The sequence below is a fragment of the Medicago truncatula genome, chromosome 5, assembly GCF_003473485.1.
Source record: "Medicago truncatula cultivar Jemalong A17 chromosome 5, MtrunA17r5.0-ANR, whole genome shotgun sequence".
NCBI classification, from domain to species: Eukaryota; Viridiplantae; Streptophyta; class Magnoliopsida; order Fabales; family Fabaceae; genus Medicago; species Medicago truncatula.
In genome coordinates, this window is record NC_053046.1 from 15,685,341 (window position 1) to 15,700,076 (window position 14,736).

The window sequence follows — 14,736 nt, forward strand, 5'->3', positions numbered from 1 at the left end:
GGATGAAATTTTTTGGAGGGACCAAAAGCCTAAGGGATATTTTAGGAAGACTAAAATCAATTGTTAGTATATTTAGAAGGACCACCATTTACTTATTTTTTTTTTTTTTTGGGTAGAAGACCACCATTTACTTATTTAAACCTTTTTTCAATTTATATGTGATATATGAATTCAATTTATATATTTTGTTTAACTAAACTTCATTATTATTGTATCTTTTTATTTTCTAATTTTTGATGGAAACTTAAACCTTTTTTTGTTTTTGGTGGTATCCAAAATTTGCCTTGAACCTTACATATATTATGCATTATCTATACCAACTGAACTAAGTTTACGGAGATAAACTTTTTTATTTAAACTCATACTAATAAATATGATATATGAGTTCAATATAAAGAACAACATACTTTATTTTAGTCTGTAAGAAAAAATGGTTTATAAATTGAACCGAAAGATGCACAGTAAAAGAAAATATATAAGAAGAGGCATTGGCAAATGTGGGCTGTTTTTTCTTGCTTAGCGGGTAGTTTTTTCTATTATGAAAAATAATAAAATAAAAGTAAAGATTAAAAATGGTAAAATGCATAAAAAGTTATAAGTTATACGCTCAAAGTTAGTCTTTTTAGCTTCTAAAAAAAGACTATAAGCTAACGAAAAAAGTTAGTTATCAAACATTTAATTTTGTCAAACAAACTTATAACCTAGTACAACAAACTATAATCTAGCTTATTTTATCATACAGGCTTTATTATCCTATTAAAATTTTCATTCATAGATAGAAGAACATCAATATGATTTATTTATCGAATTGATGTATTCTAGATATTTTACTAATAAAACTATATCTATTTATAAATCGATTTTGTAAAAATAATCAGTTATATATCCGCAAATAAATTTATAATAAAATAAGTCATGATTATTAATACATTTTTTTGAAGCAATGATTATTAATACATATCCATACAAATATTTTATAAGTGGGTATAATTTGGTTGGTTAAAATATATATTTTCTTTGAAATAACAAGATATTATATTAATGGATTAGATCATGAAAATATACATCATTAGTTTCATACTACATCCATCCCTAATTATAATGTCCTTTTAAAAAAATAACGGGAATTAAGATAGTGGATATTTGTATTAAATATGTTTGTAATTACTATTGTTTTTACAATTTTATCCTTTAAGAAAGAGGGTTGACTTATGTTTTCAACATTCTATTTATTGTTGATTAAAGAAAAAGATGTACAATAAATAGGGGCATATATGTAAAAAAATAATTAATGTAGTCGGAAATAAAAAATGAATTTTATAAAAAAGAACAAAAAAAAAATCTCAAAAGCGTCTTATAATTAGGGACGGATTTAGAATGGGAAATTTGAGCTAAATTATGGGCTATCTTTATACAAATTCTAGGGATAGATTGCACTGCCATTTGTCAAAATGCCATTGGAGGGATTGGACTTCCTGGTGGGACCTTTTTCAACTATGATGAGTTTTGACTTTTGACTATAAATGCTTGATCGATATCCATATAGTCTCCCGTGATCACCCATTTTCCTGTTTCTTAAGAAATCATTATCCATGTCGTCTTCAACCTCCAAAACCAAATGGATCTACGAAGTGTTCATAAATTTTAGGGGGGAAGATACTCGTAGCAATTTCGTTTCTCATCTTTATGCAACCCTTTCAAATGCTGGAATTAACACTTTTCTTGACGATGAGAATCTTGAAAAGGGAAAGGAGCTGGGACCAGAATTATTGCGAGCAATACAAGGTTCTCAAATAATCATTGTTGTTTTCTCCAAAAATTATGTTCAATCTAGTTGGTGTCTTGATGAACTCGAACAAATCATGGAGTGCCACAAAAGTACGGGTCAAGTTGTTATGCCCGTATTTTATGGTGTTACTCCTTCATTTATACGTGAATATGCTAGCCAAACTTTTGGGGAAGCTATCGTTAGCAAAACAAATCATTTCGTCCTCCATAATTCGGATCCGAGGAAAAATCCACGAAATAAGGCACAAGGCGATGATCATTATAGGTATTTTTTTTACTAAGATATTTTTTACTATGATAATTATAGGTAAATGTCTATTTTTGTTAGAGGTATGGTAAATGTCATCGTGAGTTTAACGGTATGAACTCTGAACAATGTATAATATATGTAAGGTCTGAGGTTCAGACTATGGCCACCACAAAAAAAAAAAAAACGGTATGGTAAAAAAAAAATTTGTCAAGTACTCGTAGCTGGAGCTCACATATTTTAAATGTGGAGATGTATGATAAATAAATGTTTAATAATAAAAATATGTGTTATTTCCGTAGTAGCACAATGGATATTTCAAATCTAAAAAAAATATGTGTTATTAGATTTCTTACTTACAGGTAAATGCCTCTTTTTTTAGGGGTGTGGTAAATGTCTAAACGTAAAAATACGTGTTATTAGGTTTCTTACAAATTTACTAAATTTTATTTTTGATTATAAAATATTTCTGGTAATAGAAAAAGTTTCCAAAGAAAAGGGTGTAAAATTAAAGTTTCTCGGAGATGGAAATAATATCTGTATATTTTCATAAAAGTTATTTTTAAGAATAAATATAGTAAACTTGAATGTCTATTACCAATTTGTAAATTATTATTTGACAAATAATCCGTCCATTTTAAAATGGATGTCTCTTAAGATTTTTACACACATATTAAAAAATATAAATTATAATGATTAAAAGGAAGATAATATCTATTTTTATCAAATTATCCTTATCAACTATTGATTTCATTTTTATTATCATAAATGCAAAGTAAAAGTAATGTTTTGGGAGTAGTGTGTATAAGGGTACGATTGAAAATATGTAATTAATATTGCATTGGAAATCAAAAGTGACATTCATTTTAAAACAATTTTTTTTACTAAAATGACACTCATTTTAAAACGGAGAGAGTAGTAAATTAATATGTGTTCTAAAATGTCTGATCAATTTTCAATAAATCAATAATTATTTTATTCACCTATACTCTACTCCCTTTAGACTCATAAATAATTGTTTTTTTTTTTTTTTACCAAAAAATAAAAAATAATAATTGTTTTTAAGTTCATTGAAATAAACCTAAAAAAAATCTTTTCTTATATATGAGACTAGATTGAGTAATTAACGGTACTTCTTTCACTTTCGATTTCATGTATTTCACATCCCATTTATTATAAATATGAATACACCAGCGCAAAATAAATTTGTTAATCTAGATAAATTAGTCAACTAAATCTTTTATTTCTAGATAAATTTGTCTTTTGAAAAATATTTATTGTTGCTGCAATTATGTAAAGCCGTGACAGGCTGAAAATTTCAGAAAAGAAAGATTCACTTGAGCAAGCACTCGGGGATGCTTCGATCTTGGCTGGTTGGGATATGGATAATTACAGGTAAATGTTTATAGTATTATGTTTTGTTTAGTATACTTGTAGCAATGATAAGAATTCCGCTCTTCTTCCAACAAAAATCACTTGTTCCCAATTGAAATATCCACTAATAAACTCACGCACCTTATGCCTACAATGTGAGTTAACTCACGCACCTTTGAACAGTGGCAACGAGACTTAACTCAAGCACCTTTGGTTGGTGGCGTGAGTTAGATCACGCAATTTTGGTCGATGGTCTATGCACAAAGAACACATTTTTTTGGACGTGGTCACTTATTCAAACTTGGTTTTACTCGATTTTTACAAGTTTTTACACGTTTTTTTATTGTATTTAGTGTAGTTAAAACCTATCTAAGACATTCCCCCTATAAATACCCTTCCAACCTTCACCATTTCTCACACCATCATCTCACACTCTCTCCTCCTCTTCCTTCTACAACAACAATGTTTTTCCATTCTTTGCCTTTCTTAGAAAGATTCATCTTTGAAAATTTCAGGGATTGTATGAACGGTCAATGAAAATGGCAACACACTGTGTCGCGTCATTTTTGGAGATCAAGGCTATTTGATTAGCTTTTGACTCACTAATTATTTCACGACTGAACATTTAATTTTTAAGGAAAAGGGGAAAAAAGTTCAAAACACCCCATATTGAAAAGATTTAGGGTTCGGGGGTTAGTTACATAAAGGGAAGGTATTAGCACCCTTTACGTCCGTAGTACTCTACGGGAACCTCTTGGTTTTATTTAATTTAATGTGCTATAACTTGCTTGCTTTTGAAAAAGAAGTTAATGTGATGATTAAAAGAAAAAGAAAGTGAGACCTAATTTATCTACATTTTTTATTGTTTGGAAGGACGAGTGTCCTCTGCCTACGTACCCGTGAAGGATCAAAACCTCGTAGTTCGGGGTAGAAAATGACGCTTGATTGGTTTTGTGTTTTTTTATTAGTTTTTGAAAAAGGTTTTAAAGATAAAAGCCAAGTGGCAAATAAGAATTTGTTTGTGTTTTTTAATTTAAATGAAAATAAACTCAAGGTAGAATTAAATTGATTGATGTTTGATTAAGAAAAGAAAATAAAGATGCGGTCACTTGATTTGGATCAAGGTTTATTATAAAAAATATTTTTTGTGATTTTTTTTTTGGTTATTTGCATGTTTTGTGATTTTTTTGAAAATATTTAAACTAACGGAGCATAAAGAATAAAAGCGTGGCTACCCTAAGTTAGAAATATAAAATCTATGACTATTACATAAAAACCTATTTACATTCTAAGGTCTGCAATAAAATTAAAATGCTAAGAAAAATAAATAAATACGAAAAAGAATAAAAAAAGGTCCAAACACATGGTGGGGTGCAGTGGTAAACAGGGGTGTGCAGAAAGCAGAAAAAAAAAGGATTGGGCTCAAGGAAAATGAACCGGGTTGCGGGTCATGGGTCATGGGTCGTGGGTTGACCCGTTTGGGGGGTATATAAGGGCTGTTGGGCCCTTTTTCTTTCATTTTTCTTTTTCCTTTCTCTCTCTTCCTCACCGGTTCTCTCTCTTCTTCTCTGTTCTCTCTCTAACTCTCTTCTTCTCCGGCGGAGTGGGGTGGGGGTTCCGGCGGGATTCCGGCGCGGTGGCCGGCGAGCCATCGCGGCTGCGCCGCCGCGCCGGAGCTAAAAAAACTCCCCCTTTTTTATTTTTTCGCTCTTTCTCTTCCTCTTTTCCCCCCTTACGTGATACTAAACCCAAAAATCCCAAAACCTTTACTCAAACGTCTAGATCTAAAAAGAAAGAAATTTATACCTTTTTGTTTTTTTGTTGATCCGGTTTCGTGATGTGATTGTCGCTGTTGTGACGGTTTGTGCGCCTCTGTGTGTGCGTGTATGTGCTGTGTTGTGTTGCCCGCGGCCGTATTCCCGTTTCTGTGCACGTGCGTGTGTTGTGGCGTGGACTGGTGCGTGTGTGTTGTGCGCGGACTGGTACGGTTTGGACTAGTGCGTGGCGTGAGTTGTTGGCTTGTGCGACTGTGTTGTTGCTTGTGCGACTGTGTGTTTGGCTCTTCTTGCTGCTTCTGTTGTTTGTGGCCTCTTTTTTTCGTTCTGCTGCGTTTTTTGTTGTGTTTTTAATTGTTGTGCAGGTCTCTATTTATAGAGTGGGTTTGAAGCTTGAATTTGTTACTGATGAGCACAAAATCAGTGGCTTGTGGAGGAGAAAAAAGGAAATGTGTCTGTTTGTTACTGGATTTGTTTCAGAGGAAGCGTGAATCCGGATTTGGATTAGAATGGAAAAGGAACAGAACGTGTATAAGGATTGAGATGAATTTGGACTATTTTGTTGGACTTATTTTTGGACAATTTTGGGATTTTAATTAAAAAGAAAAAATTAAAAATAAAAAAAGGATAATGTCTATATTTTTGGTTTTTAAAAAGGAAAATTTAAAATGGGAATAAAAGGAATTTAATCTAAATTGGACTAAAATTAAAATTAGAGTTCTAAATTAAAAATTTAAAAGATGGAAATAAATAATTAAAGACTGAGAGAAGAGGGCCCGATTCGGAACTTTATGAGGTATTTCAAAATACCTCCCTGCCGAATTTTTCACTGAAATGCGAGTCTGGTCCGAGTTCGGAGACGTGTGTCAGTGGGACCTTAGGTCAAAATTTGGGGTATGACAGATGCCCCTATTTAAGTTTCTTCGCTCAGAGATTCGAAGGTAAAATCCTTGACTCGACGAGCCGAAGAGACTTAAATACAAAAGTGCACCAATTTTGACCTAAGAGGTTTATGAATGCTCATGATTTAATTATGAATGCATGATGATAATGACGGCTCGACTGGAATGAAAAGACACTAGGATACCCAAATTCTTTGAAGAAAGGGATCCGACTTTACTGGGGAATCTGGTTTCACTGGGGAAAATGGTTGTTCCTCATTGTTTCGACATCTCGAAACAAAGTGCAATGGTTCAGACCTCCATGTCTATTTGTGGACTTGGTTTTGAAAATGGAAAAAAGAAAGATACAAGCTTTTTGTTGGTTGAAATTGGCCACTTGTCACAGATTGTTCGTTGGTTGGAACTGGTTGCTGAGCATAAAGATAAAAGATTGGCTCGAGTTGTTCGTTTGTTGGAACTAGTTGCTCGGAAGGTAAAAGACATTGGCATAGGCTATTCGTTTGTTGGAATCGGTCGCTGGGCATAAAGATAAAATATTGTCATGAGTTGTTCGTTCGTTGGAACTGGTTGCTCGAAAGGGAAAGAACTGACATAGGCTATTCGTTTGTTGGAATCGGTCGCTTGAAACATAAGTTGTTCGTTGGTTGGAACTGGTTACTTAAAATAAAGACACAAGCTGTTCGTTGGTTGGAACTTGGTCGCTTGAAAAGTTTGGATTGGTGACATCTCTAGAACAGCTATGCTGGGGATGATACCTGGAGTTTGAAGTTGACATCGAGATCAACTAGCGCCATGACTAGTACGGCCTTCTGCCGGGGATGTCACTTCGAAACTAAAATTGAAATTGACTTTGATTAGTGGCATGACTTAGCACGGTTTTTCGCCGGGCATGACACCTTTGAATTTTGAAATTGAGATTGACATTGATTAGTGACATAACTAGCACGGCTTTACGCCGGGGATGACACTTTTGAATTTGAAATTGAAATTGACATTGATTAGTGACATAACTAGCACGGCTTTACGCCGGGGATGACACTTTTGAATTTGAAATTTGAAATGGAAGACGCTCATTTGTAGAAACTTGCGGCTTGACACAATGGTAAGCTTTGACTGATGCGATTATGTGTGAATTGATGTTATGCATATGTCGTGTACGCGTAAACGTATGATCATGTGAAAATTTTGGTGAATGCATGATTGTATGAATGTATGGATATGTGAATGTACATGACACGTGAATCGATGAACCGAGACAAGACAGGTAAGATGGGAGTCGGACCGACATTGTATTCCAAACACTCGGCAACCTTCCTTGGAGATGATATTATTGTGAGCAAATCGAGCCGTTGATGGCGTAAGAACCTGGCACTTAGGTAGCCACCGATGCCTCCTGGGGGGTGAGCCCATTGTCGATGAAAGAAGTCTGAAGAAGTCGCTATTTGTAAATCGGCACAGAGTGTCCTTCCATTGGTATGCTTCAGCAGTCATACCTTTTGTTTTTTAAACGAAAATCCCTAATTTTTGCCTGGACCGCCCTTTCGGGTTTTCAGTCCACCGGGAATATTTTTGTTTTGCCCCTAATTTTTGCCTGGACCGCCCTTTCGGGTTTTCAGTCCACCGGGACGCCCTCTGTTGCCTAAGTCGCCTTTTCAGGTTTTCAACTTAGCGAGCTTTTTTTGTATTATTTTTGTATTTGTTTATTCAGAGACTTTCCTTAGTGTCGAGCCACACTTTTAGCGGGATCTAACCTCTCTTGAGTTGATATATGCCTTTCTTACTCCCGAGTGCCAAGTTGTATCTATTTGTTTATGCTTTTTATTATATAAACCCTTTTTAGAAATCTATTTCAAAGTATTATCATCAGTAAAAGAGAAAAAAAAAAAAAAAAAAAAAAAAAAAAAAAAAAAACGAGAAACAAAACAAGTAGGAGTCAAAAGAGAGGTAAAGGCTCAAAGTTTATTAATCGAGTGACGCTATGCCAATGGCATGACTTCATGGAGTTATTTACAAAGTTTGAAAAGAAATGGTAATTTAAAATGGAAAGGTACGTTGAACTTCATAACCCTATCGTTCTCTAGCAACTTTGAAATCCGTTATCTTGTGGCTCGAATGTTTTTGATATCAGGTATGCCCCAAGTGTATCTGTGTTCGACTGGATGCAGTTACTTTGTCTCTATTTTCCCTTTTTTTTTTTTTTTTTTTTTTTTTTTTTTTTTTTAAAAATCCTTAATTTTTGCATAGACTGCCCTTTCGGGTTTTCACTCTATCAGGATAATGATCTCTGTTTATTGTCTCTAATTTTTGCCTGGACCGCCCTTTTCGGGTTTTCAGTCCACCGAGACGCTCATTTTTGCCTAAGTCGCCCTTTTCGGGTTTTCGACTTACCGAGCTGTTCTTTTAAAATTTTTAGACAAAGTATTTCTTGACTGCATCTGTGTTCACAGGTCGTGGAAGTTCTTCACCGTCCATGGTTTGTAGAGTCATGGCACCACCTGAGAAGGCTCTTTTAACAACATACGGACCTTCATAATTAGGAGCCCACTTGCCTCGGGAGTCTGGTTGGAAAGAGAAAATCTTTTTGAGCACGAGATCACCTTCTTTAAACTCACGGGGACGAACTTTCTTGTCAAAGGCCTGCTTCATCCTTTTTTGATATAATTGTCCGTGACATAGGGCTGTCATGCGCTTTTCTTCAATTAGATTCAACTGGTCGTATCTATTCTGAACCCATTCAGCTTCCGATAAGTCAGCCTCCATTAAGACTCTCAATGATGGAACTTCGACTTCTACAGGGAGTACTGCCTCCATGCCATATACCAGGGAAAAAGGAGTTGCCCCTGTTGATGTGCGTACAGAAGTACGATATCCATGTAATGCAAAGGGAAGCATTTCATGCCAATCTTTATAAGTCACCACCATCTTCTGGACAATCCTCTTTATATTCTTGTTCGCAGCTTCGACAGCACCATTCATTTGAGGTCTGTAAGGTGAAGAGTTATGGTGCTCGATCTTGAAATCATCACACAATTCTTTCATCATCTTGTTGTTTAGATTTGTTCCGTTGTCGGTGATGATCCGGTTGGGGATGCCATAGCGACAAATGATATGATTCTTGATAAATTTGACCACTACTTGTTTGGTCACGTTGGCATACGATGCGGCCTCAACCCACTTAGTGAAGTAGTCAATAGCCACTAGGATAAAACGGTGTCCATTTGAAGCTTTGGGCTCAATCCTTCCGATCATGTCAATGCCCCACATAGAGAAAGGCCACGGAGAGGAAAGCAAATTGAGTGTAGTTGGCGGCATATGAATCTTGTCGGCGTATATCTGGCACTTGTGACACTTTCTGGTATGCTTGTAGCAATCTGATTCCATTGTCATCCAGTAGTAGCCTGCTCGCAATATCTTTTTAGCCATTGTGTGCCCATTAGGATGAATTCCGAAGGATCCTTCGTGTATTTCATGTATCAATAAATCAGCTTCATATTTGTCTACACATCTGAGCAAGACCGTGTCAAAGTTTCTTTTGTACAAGATATCCCCATTCAGGAAGAAATTACTAGATAATCTTCTGAGAGTCTTCTTATCTTTGTTGGATGCTCCAGGAGGATACTCTCGAGTTTGGAGAAACACCTTAATATCATGAAACCAAGGTTTATCGTCGAAAACTGCTTCAGCGGCAAACACATAAGCGGGTCTATCAAGGAATTTGACACTGATTAGTGGCACGTCATTGTGATGATTCACCTTGATCATTGAAGACAAAGTAGCCAAGGCATCCGCCATCTGATTCTCATCCCGAGGAATATGATGTAATTCCACTTTGTTGAAGAAGGTCAATAAGCGTCTTGCATAGTCTCGATAAGGTATTAGTCCTGCGTGAAGAGTTTCCCATTTTCCTTTGATCTGGTTGATTACAAGAGCTGAATCTCCATATATTTCGATGTTCTTGATTCTTAGATCAATGGCTTCTTCAATACCCATGATGCAGGCCTCATATTCAGCGATGTTGTTTGTGCAGTCAAACCGGAGTCTTGCTGTGAAAGGGATGTGAGTACCCTTAGGAGTAAGGAGTACTGCTCCTATGCCGTTGCCGTATACATTGACAGCCCCATCAAATATCAAACCCCACACTGAATCTGGATCAGGACCTTCTCCGAATAGTGGCTCGTCGCAATCTTTCATTTTTAAATACATAATCTCTTCATCAGGAAAGTCAAACTTGATAGGTCGATAGTCTTCAAGTGGTTGGTGAGCTAAGTGATCAGCAAGAATACTGCCTTTAATTGCCTTCTGGGAACGGTACTCGATATCATATTCAGATAGTAGCATCTGCCACCGTGCAATCCTTCCTGTCAAAGCGGGCTTCTCAAATATGTACTTGATTGGATCCATTTTAGATACCAGCCACGTAGTGTGATTAATCATATAATGACGGAGGCGTTTGGCAGCCCAGGCTAGAGCACAACACGTCTTCTCGAGCATGGAGTAGCGAGATTCACATTCAGTAAACTTCTTGCTTAAATAATAAATGGCGTGCTCTTTTCTTCCGGTTTCATCTTGTTGTCCGAGCACACAACCCATGGAATTTTCTAACACTGTTAGGTACATGATCAAAGGTCTCCCTTCAACTGGAGGGATGAGAATCGGTGGTTCTAGCAAGTACTTCTTTATGCTGTCAAAAGCCTTCTGGCATTCTTCGGTCCATACAATACCTTGTTCTTTGCGGAGTAGTTTGAATATCGGCCCACAAGTTGCAGTCATATGAGAAATGAACCGGGAGATGTAATTTAGTCGTCCAAGAAAACCCCTTACTTCTTTTTCTGTTCTCGGAGCAGGCATCTCTCTGATGGCTTTGACTTTGTCAGGGTCTACTTCGATGCCTTTCTGGCTGACGATGAAACCTAGAAGCTTTCCGGATCTGACACCAAAAGTGCATTTGTTGGGATTTAAACGAAGTTTGTACTTCCTCAGGCGCTGGAACATCTTCTGTAGATACTTGACATGGTCTTCTTCAGTAATCGACTTGACTATCATATCATCCACATAGACCTCAATCTCTTTATGTATCATATCGTGGAAAAGAGTAGTCATACCCCTCTGATAAGTAGCTCCTGCATTGATTAAACCGAACGGCATTACTTTGTAGCAAAAAGTGCCCCAAGGTGTAATAAATGATGTTTTCTCTCTATCTTCGGGTGCCATCTTGATTTGATTATAACCGGAGAATCCATCCATGAATGAGAAGACTTTAGACTTGGCAGTACTGTCAACCAACACGTCAATATGAGGTAAAGGAAAGTCGTCTTTTGGGCTAGCTTTGTTTAAATCACGGTAGTCAACACACATTCTGACCTTACCATCTTTCTTTGGAACAGGCACTATGTTAGCTAACCATTGGGGGTAATTTGATGTGACGAGGAAACCTGCGTCGATCTGCTTCTGTACCTCTTCTTTGATTTTGAGAGCCATGTCAGGACGTGTTCTTCTCAATTTTTGTTTGACTGGCGGACACTCAGGTTTCAACGGTAGGTGATGCACCACAATATCAGTGTCTAGACCCGGCATATCTTGGTAGGACCAGGCAAACACATCAACATATTCTTTGAGGAGCTCTATCACTTGCTTTTTAACACTTGTTTCGAGCGATGCCCCAACCTTGATTTCTTTCTTGTCTTCTTTGGTGCCCAAATTAATCACTTCTAATTCGTCCCCATAAGGCTGAATGGTCTTCCTCTCTTGTTCGAGTAGTCGAGAGATTTCGTCAGGGATCTCTTCATTCTCTTCTTCCTCCGTTTCATACACAGGGAACCCAAAGTTGGGAGAGATCATAGGGGTATGTTGTTCAACGGGTTCGTCGATTTCTAATCTGCACATGTGATGGATGATTTTTTAGAAAAAAGATACATGCAGATTTTTTTGAAAATTCATGTTGGGTTTTTTGTATTACCACTTTTCAGAAAAGCATAAAAGAAAATGAGACAAAACATCGGGAAAAAAAACGACATTTTTATTTTATTGATGATAATTTCTTGAAATAAAAAAAAGCCCTAGATAAGTTCACTTTCGCTTGGGGCGGGGCGAAAGGATTTTTTTGAAAAGAAAAGCATAAACTAGACAAATGCATTACTTGGACAAGTGAGTAACAAAAGGAACATCTACGGCAACCCAATTGTGGCTGGATACTCCTGGCGTTATAAAACCTCGTGGCACACTTTCAGGACCATCTTCAATGATTGCATGGATAAAGCCCGAACTGTGGAAAGCGCCCTTCTTCGCTGTGGACAAACCAGTAGATGGGAAGAAACCCAAACCTTCTCGGTGCTTGTTTTCTGGAAGCTCTATCAGCTTTCCCCAGCTTGTGGACCCCCCTGCTTGTATGACCTTCTGAGCATCTTTTAGGGACGAGATAGAGGCTTCATTCTTCTGGGTATTCTTATCTTCTATAGTAAACCCTTGAAAAGGTGTCCCTTCGACATCGTCTGCCCCAATGAAAGAGAAAGATGACAAATGACTCACCAATAAAGCCTCTTCACCGTTTACAGTTACTAGCTTCCCATTCTTTACAAACTTCAGCTTTTGATGCAGCGTGGATGTGACAGCTCCTGCTTCGTGAATCCAGGGTCGACCCAGTAAGCAACTATATGAAGCTTGAATGTCCATGACTTGAAAATTAACTTGAAAAACTTGTGGCCCAACTGTGATAGGTAGAACCACCTCACCAAGGACATCCTTCCTCGAGCCATCAAAAGCTTTCACCATTACCCCACTTCGTCTTAAAGGTGCGCCTTGGTAAGCGAGTTGGGTATAAGTTGTTTTGGACAACACGTTCAAAGATGATCCAGTATCCACCAGTACATTTGACAAAGCATCGGTTTTACAGTTCACAGATATATGCAGCGCCCGATTGTGGTTCCTTCCTTCTGCTGGGAGCTCTTCATCACTGAAACTCAAGTTGTTGCATGCAGTGATGTTCCCTACTATTCCGCCAAACTGACCCACCGTTACATCATAATCCACAAAAGCTTGTTCTAAAACCTTCATTAATGCATCTTTATGGGCCTCAGAATTTAGTAATAAAGACATTATGGATATTTTGGATGGAGTCTGCATCAGTTGGTCAACAACCTTGTATTCGCTCTTCTTTATTAACTTGAGAATCTCATCAAACTCTGCACTTGTACCAGCCCCATTGGGTTGATCCACTTCTTTGGCGATACCAGCATCTTTAGTCCGAACCTCCTTGTTTACTGTAGCATCAATCCTCCTTGGGAACACTATGGGGACAACGCGCCCATTTCTCAAAACTCTGCTGTCTTCAACAATATTATCCACACTGGACAGAGGCGGTATTGGAACCTCGCGACCCTCTTCAATCATGGTGGCATTGTATTTGTATGGAACGGCTTTTTCAGAAACATATGGCAGTGGACCTGGTAAGCAGATTACCAGAGGGGTGATAGTTGACTTTCGACTGTCGTAAAATACCTCCAAAGGTCCTTCGGGAGTTATTGCACACACATCATCGCACTTCCTTTCGACCACAAGCTCTCCTCGGTCTAGAAGCCCTTGAATATCATTTCTTACTTTCTGACATCCTCCGGAGTTCATAAGGCATATTTCACAGAGATCATGATCATGCTCGAAAAGGTCGACTTTGCATAACTTGGCATGTAACGGAACCAAGGGTGTTCTGATATGTTGAACATCCTGAATGGGACGAGTCTTTTGACAATCTTCGATCATGTTGACTGTTGCGGCACCATGATTCGGCAATGGGTTTGTTTGAACATTTGGCGCCGAATCTGTGAAAGTTATTTTTCCATCATTGATCAACCTCTGCACTGTGCTTTTAAAGGCATAACAAGTTTCAATGTTATGGCCACGGCCCCCTTCATGGAAGTCACAAGTTTGGTCAAGTCTATACCAAGATGGTAGTTTTTCTGGGATAGGAGGAGCTGTTCTGGTTTGGACAAGGTTTTTCTGGAGTAAGCCGGGAAGTAATTCTGCATAGGTGACCGGTATTGGGTTAATCGGCATTCTTGGTGGTCGAGGTTGTTGTGGGCGTTGTTGATAAGGTTGTTGTTGGAAATTTTGTTGAGGGTATTGTTGATATGGGAATTGTTGGTATGGTTGTTGTTGGTATGGTTGTTGTTGGAAATTTTGTTGTTGGACATTTTGTGGTTGGACATTTTGTGGTTGGACATTTTGTGGTGAAGGATTTTGTGGGAATTGAGGATATTGTGGTATTTGAGGATGGTTATTTGTTTGTTGAAAAGGGTGAGAGGTGGGTGTGATGGCAGCAATGTGTTGATAGGCTGGATAAGTTTGTTGAGGCCCTCCATGAGTCACCATACCGACTTCTTGTTCTTTCTTCCTCGGGAAATGGTTCCCGGTCTTCTTGGTCCCACTGGCCGGAGTTGTATTCTTTACTAAGCGTCCTTCTCGGACTCCTTCTTCTAACTGTACTCCCATACCAACCATCTCCGCGAAGCTCTTTGGTGTACTCCCGACCATCTTTTTGTAATAAAAATGATTCAAAGTTTTTAGGAAGAGCTTGGTCATCTCTTTCTCCTCAATTCGTGGGCTGACTTGGGCAGCGGTGTCTCTCCACCGTTGGGCATACTCTTTGAACGTCTCTTTA

General features: G+C 37.7%; 1 protein-coding gene across 2 annotated transcripts in view; it reads left to right on the forward strand.

The window, feature by feature from the left end:
• The first annotated feature begins 1,542 nt into the window (after window positions 1–1,542).
• Window positions 1,543–14,736, forward strand: part of LOC11405998 (disease resistance protein RUN1) — a 30,355-nt gene continuing 17,161 nt past the window's right edge. Inside the window, exons 1-2 of one of the 2 annotated variants that reach the window (XM_024783920.2) lie at window positions 1,543–2,053; window positions 3,335–3,430. In XM_024783920.2, coding sequence (XP_024639688.1) covers window positions 1,593–2,053; window positions 3,335–3,430 — 557 coding nt within the window. In that variant the 5' untranslated portion in view covers window positions 1,543–1,592. The remainder of the gene's footprint in view (window positions 2,054–3,334; window positions 3,431–14,736) is intronic. The other variant, XM_024783921.2, reaches the window with a different exon arrangement.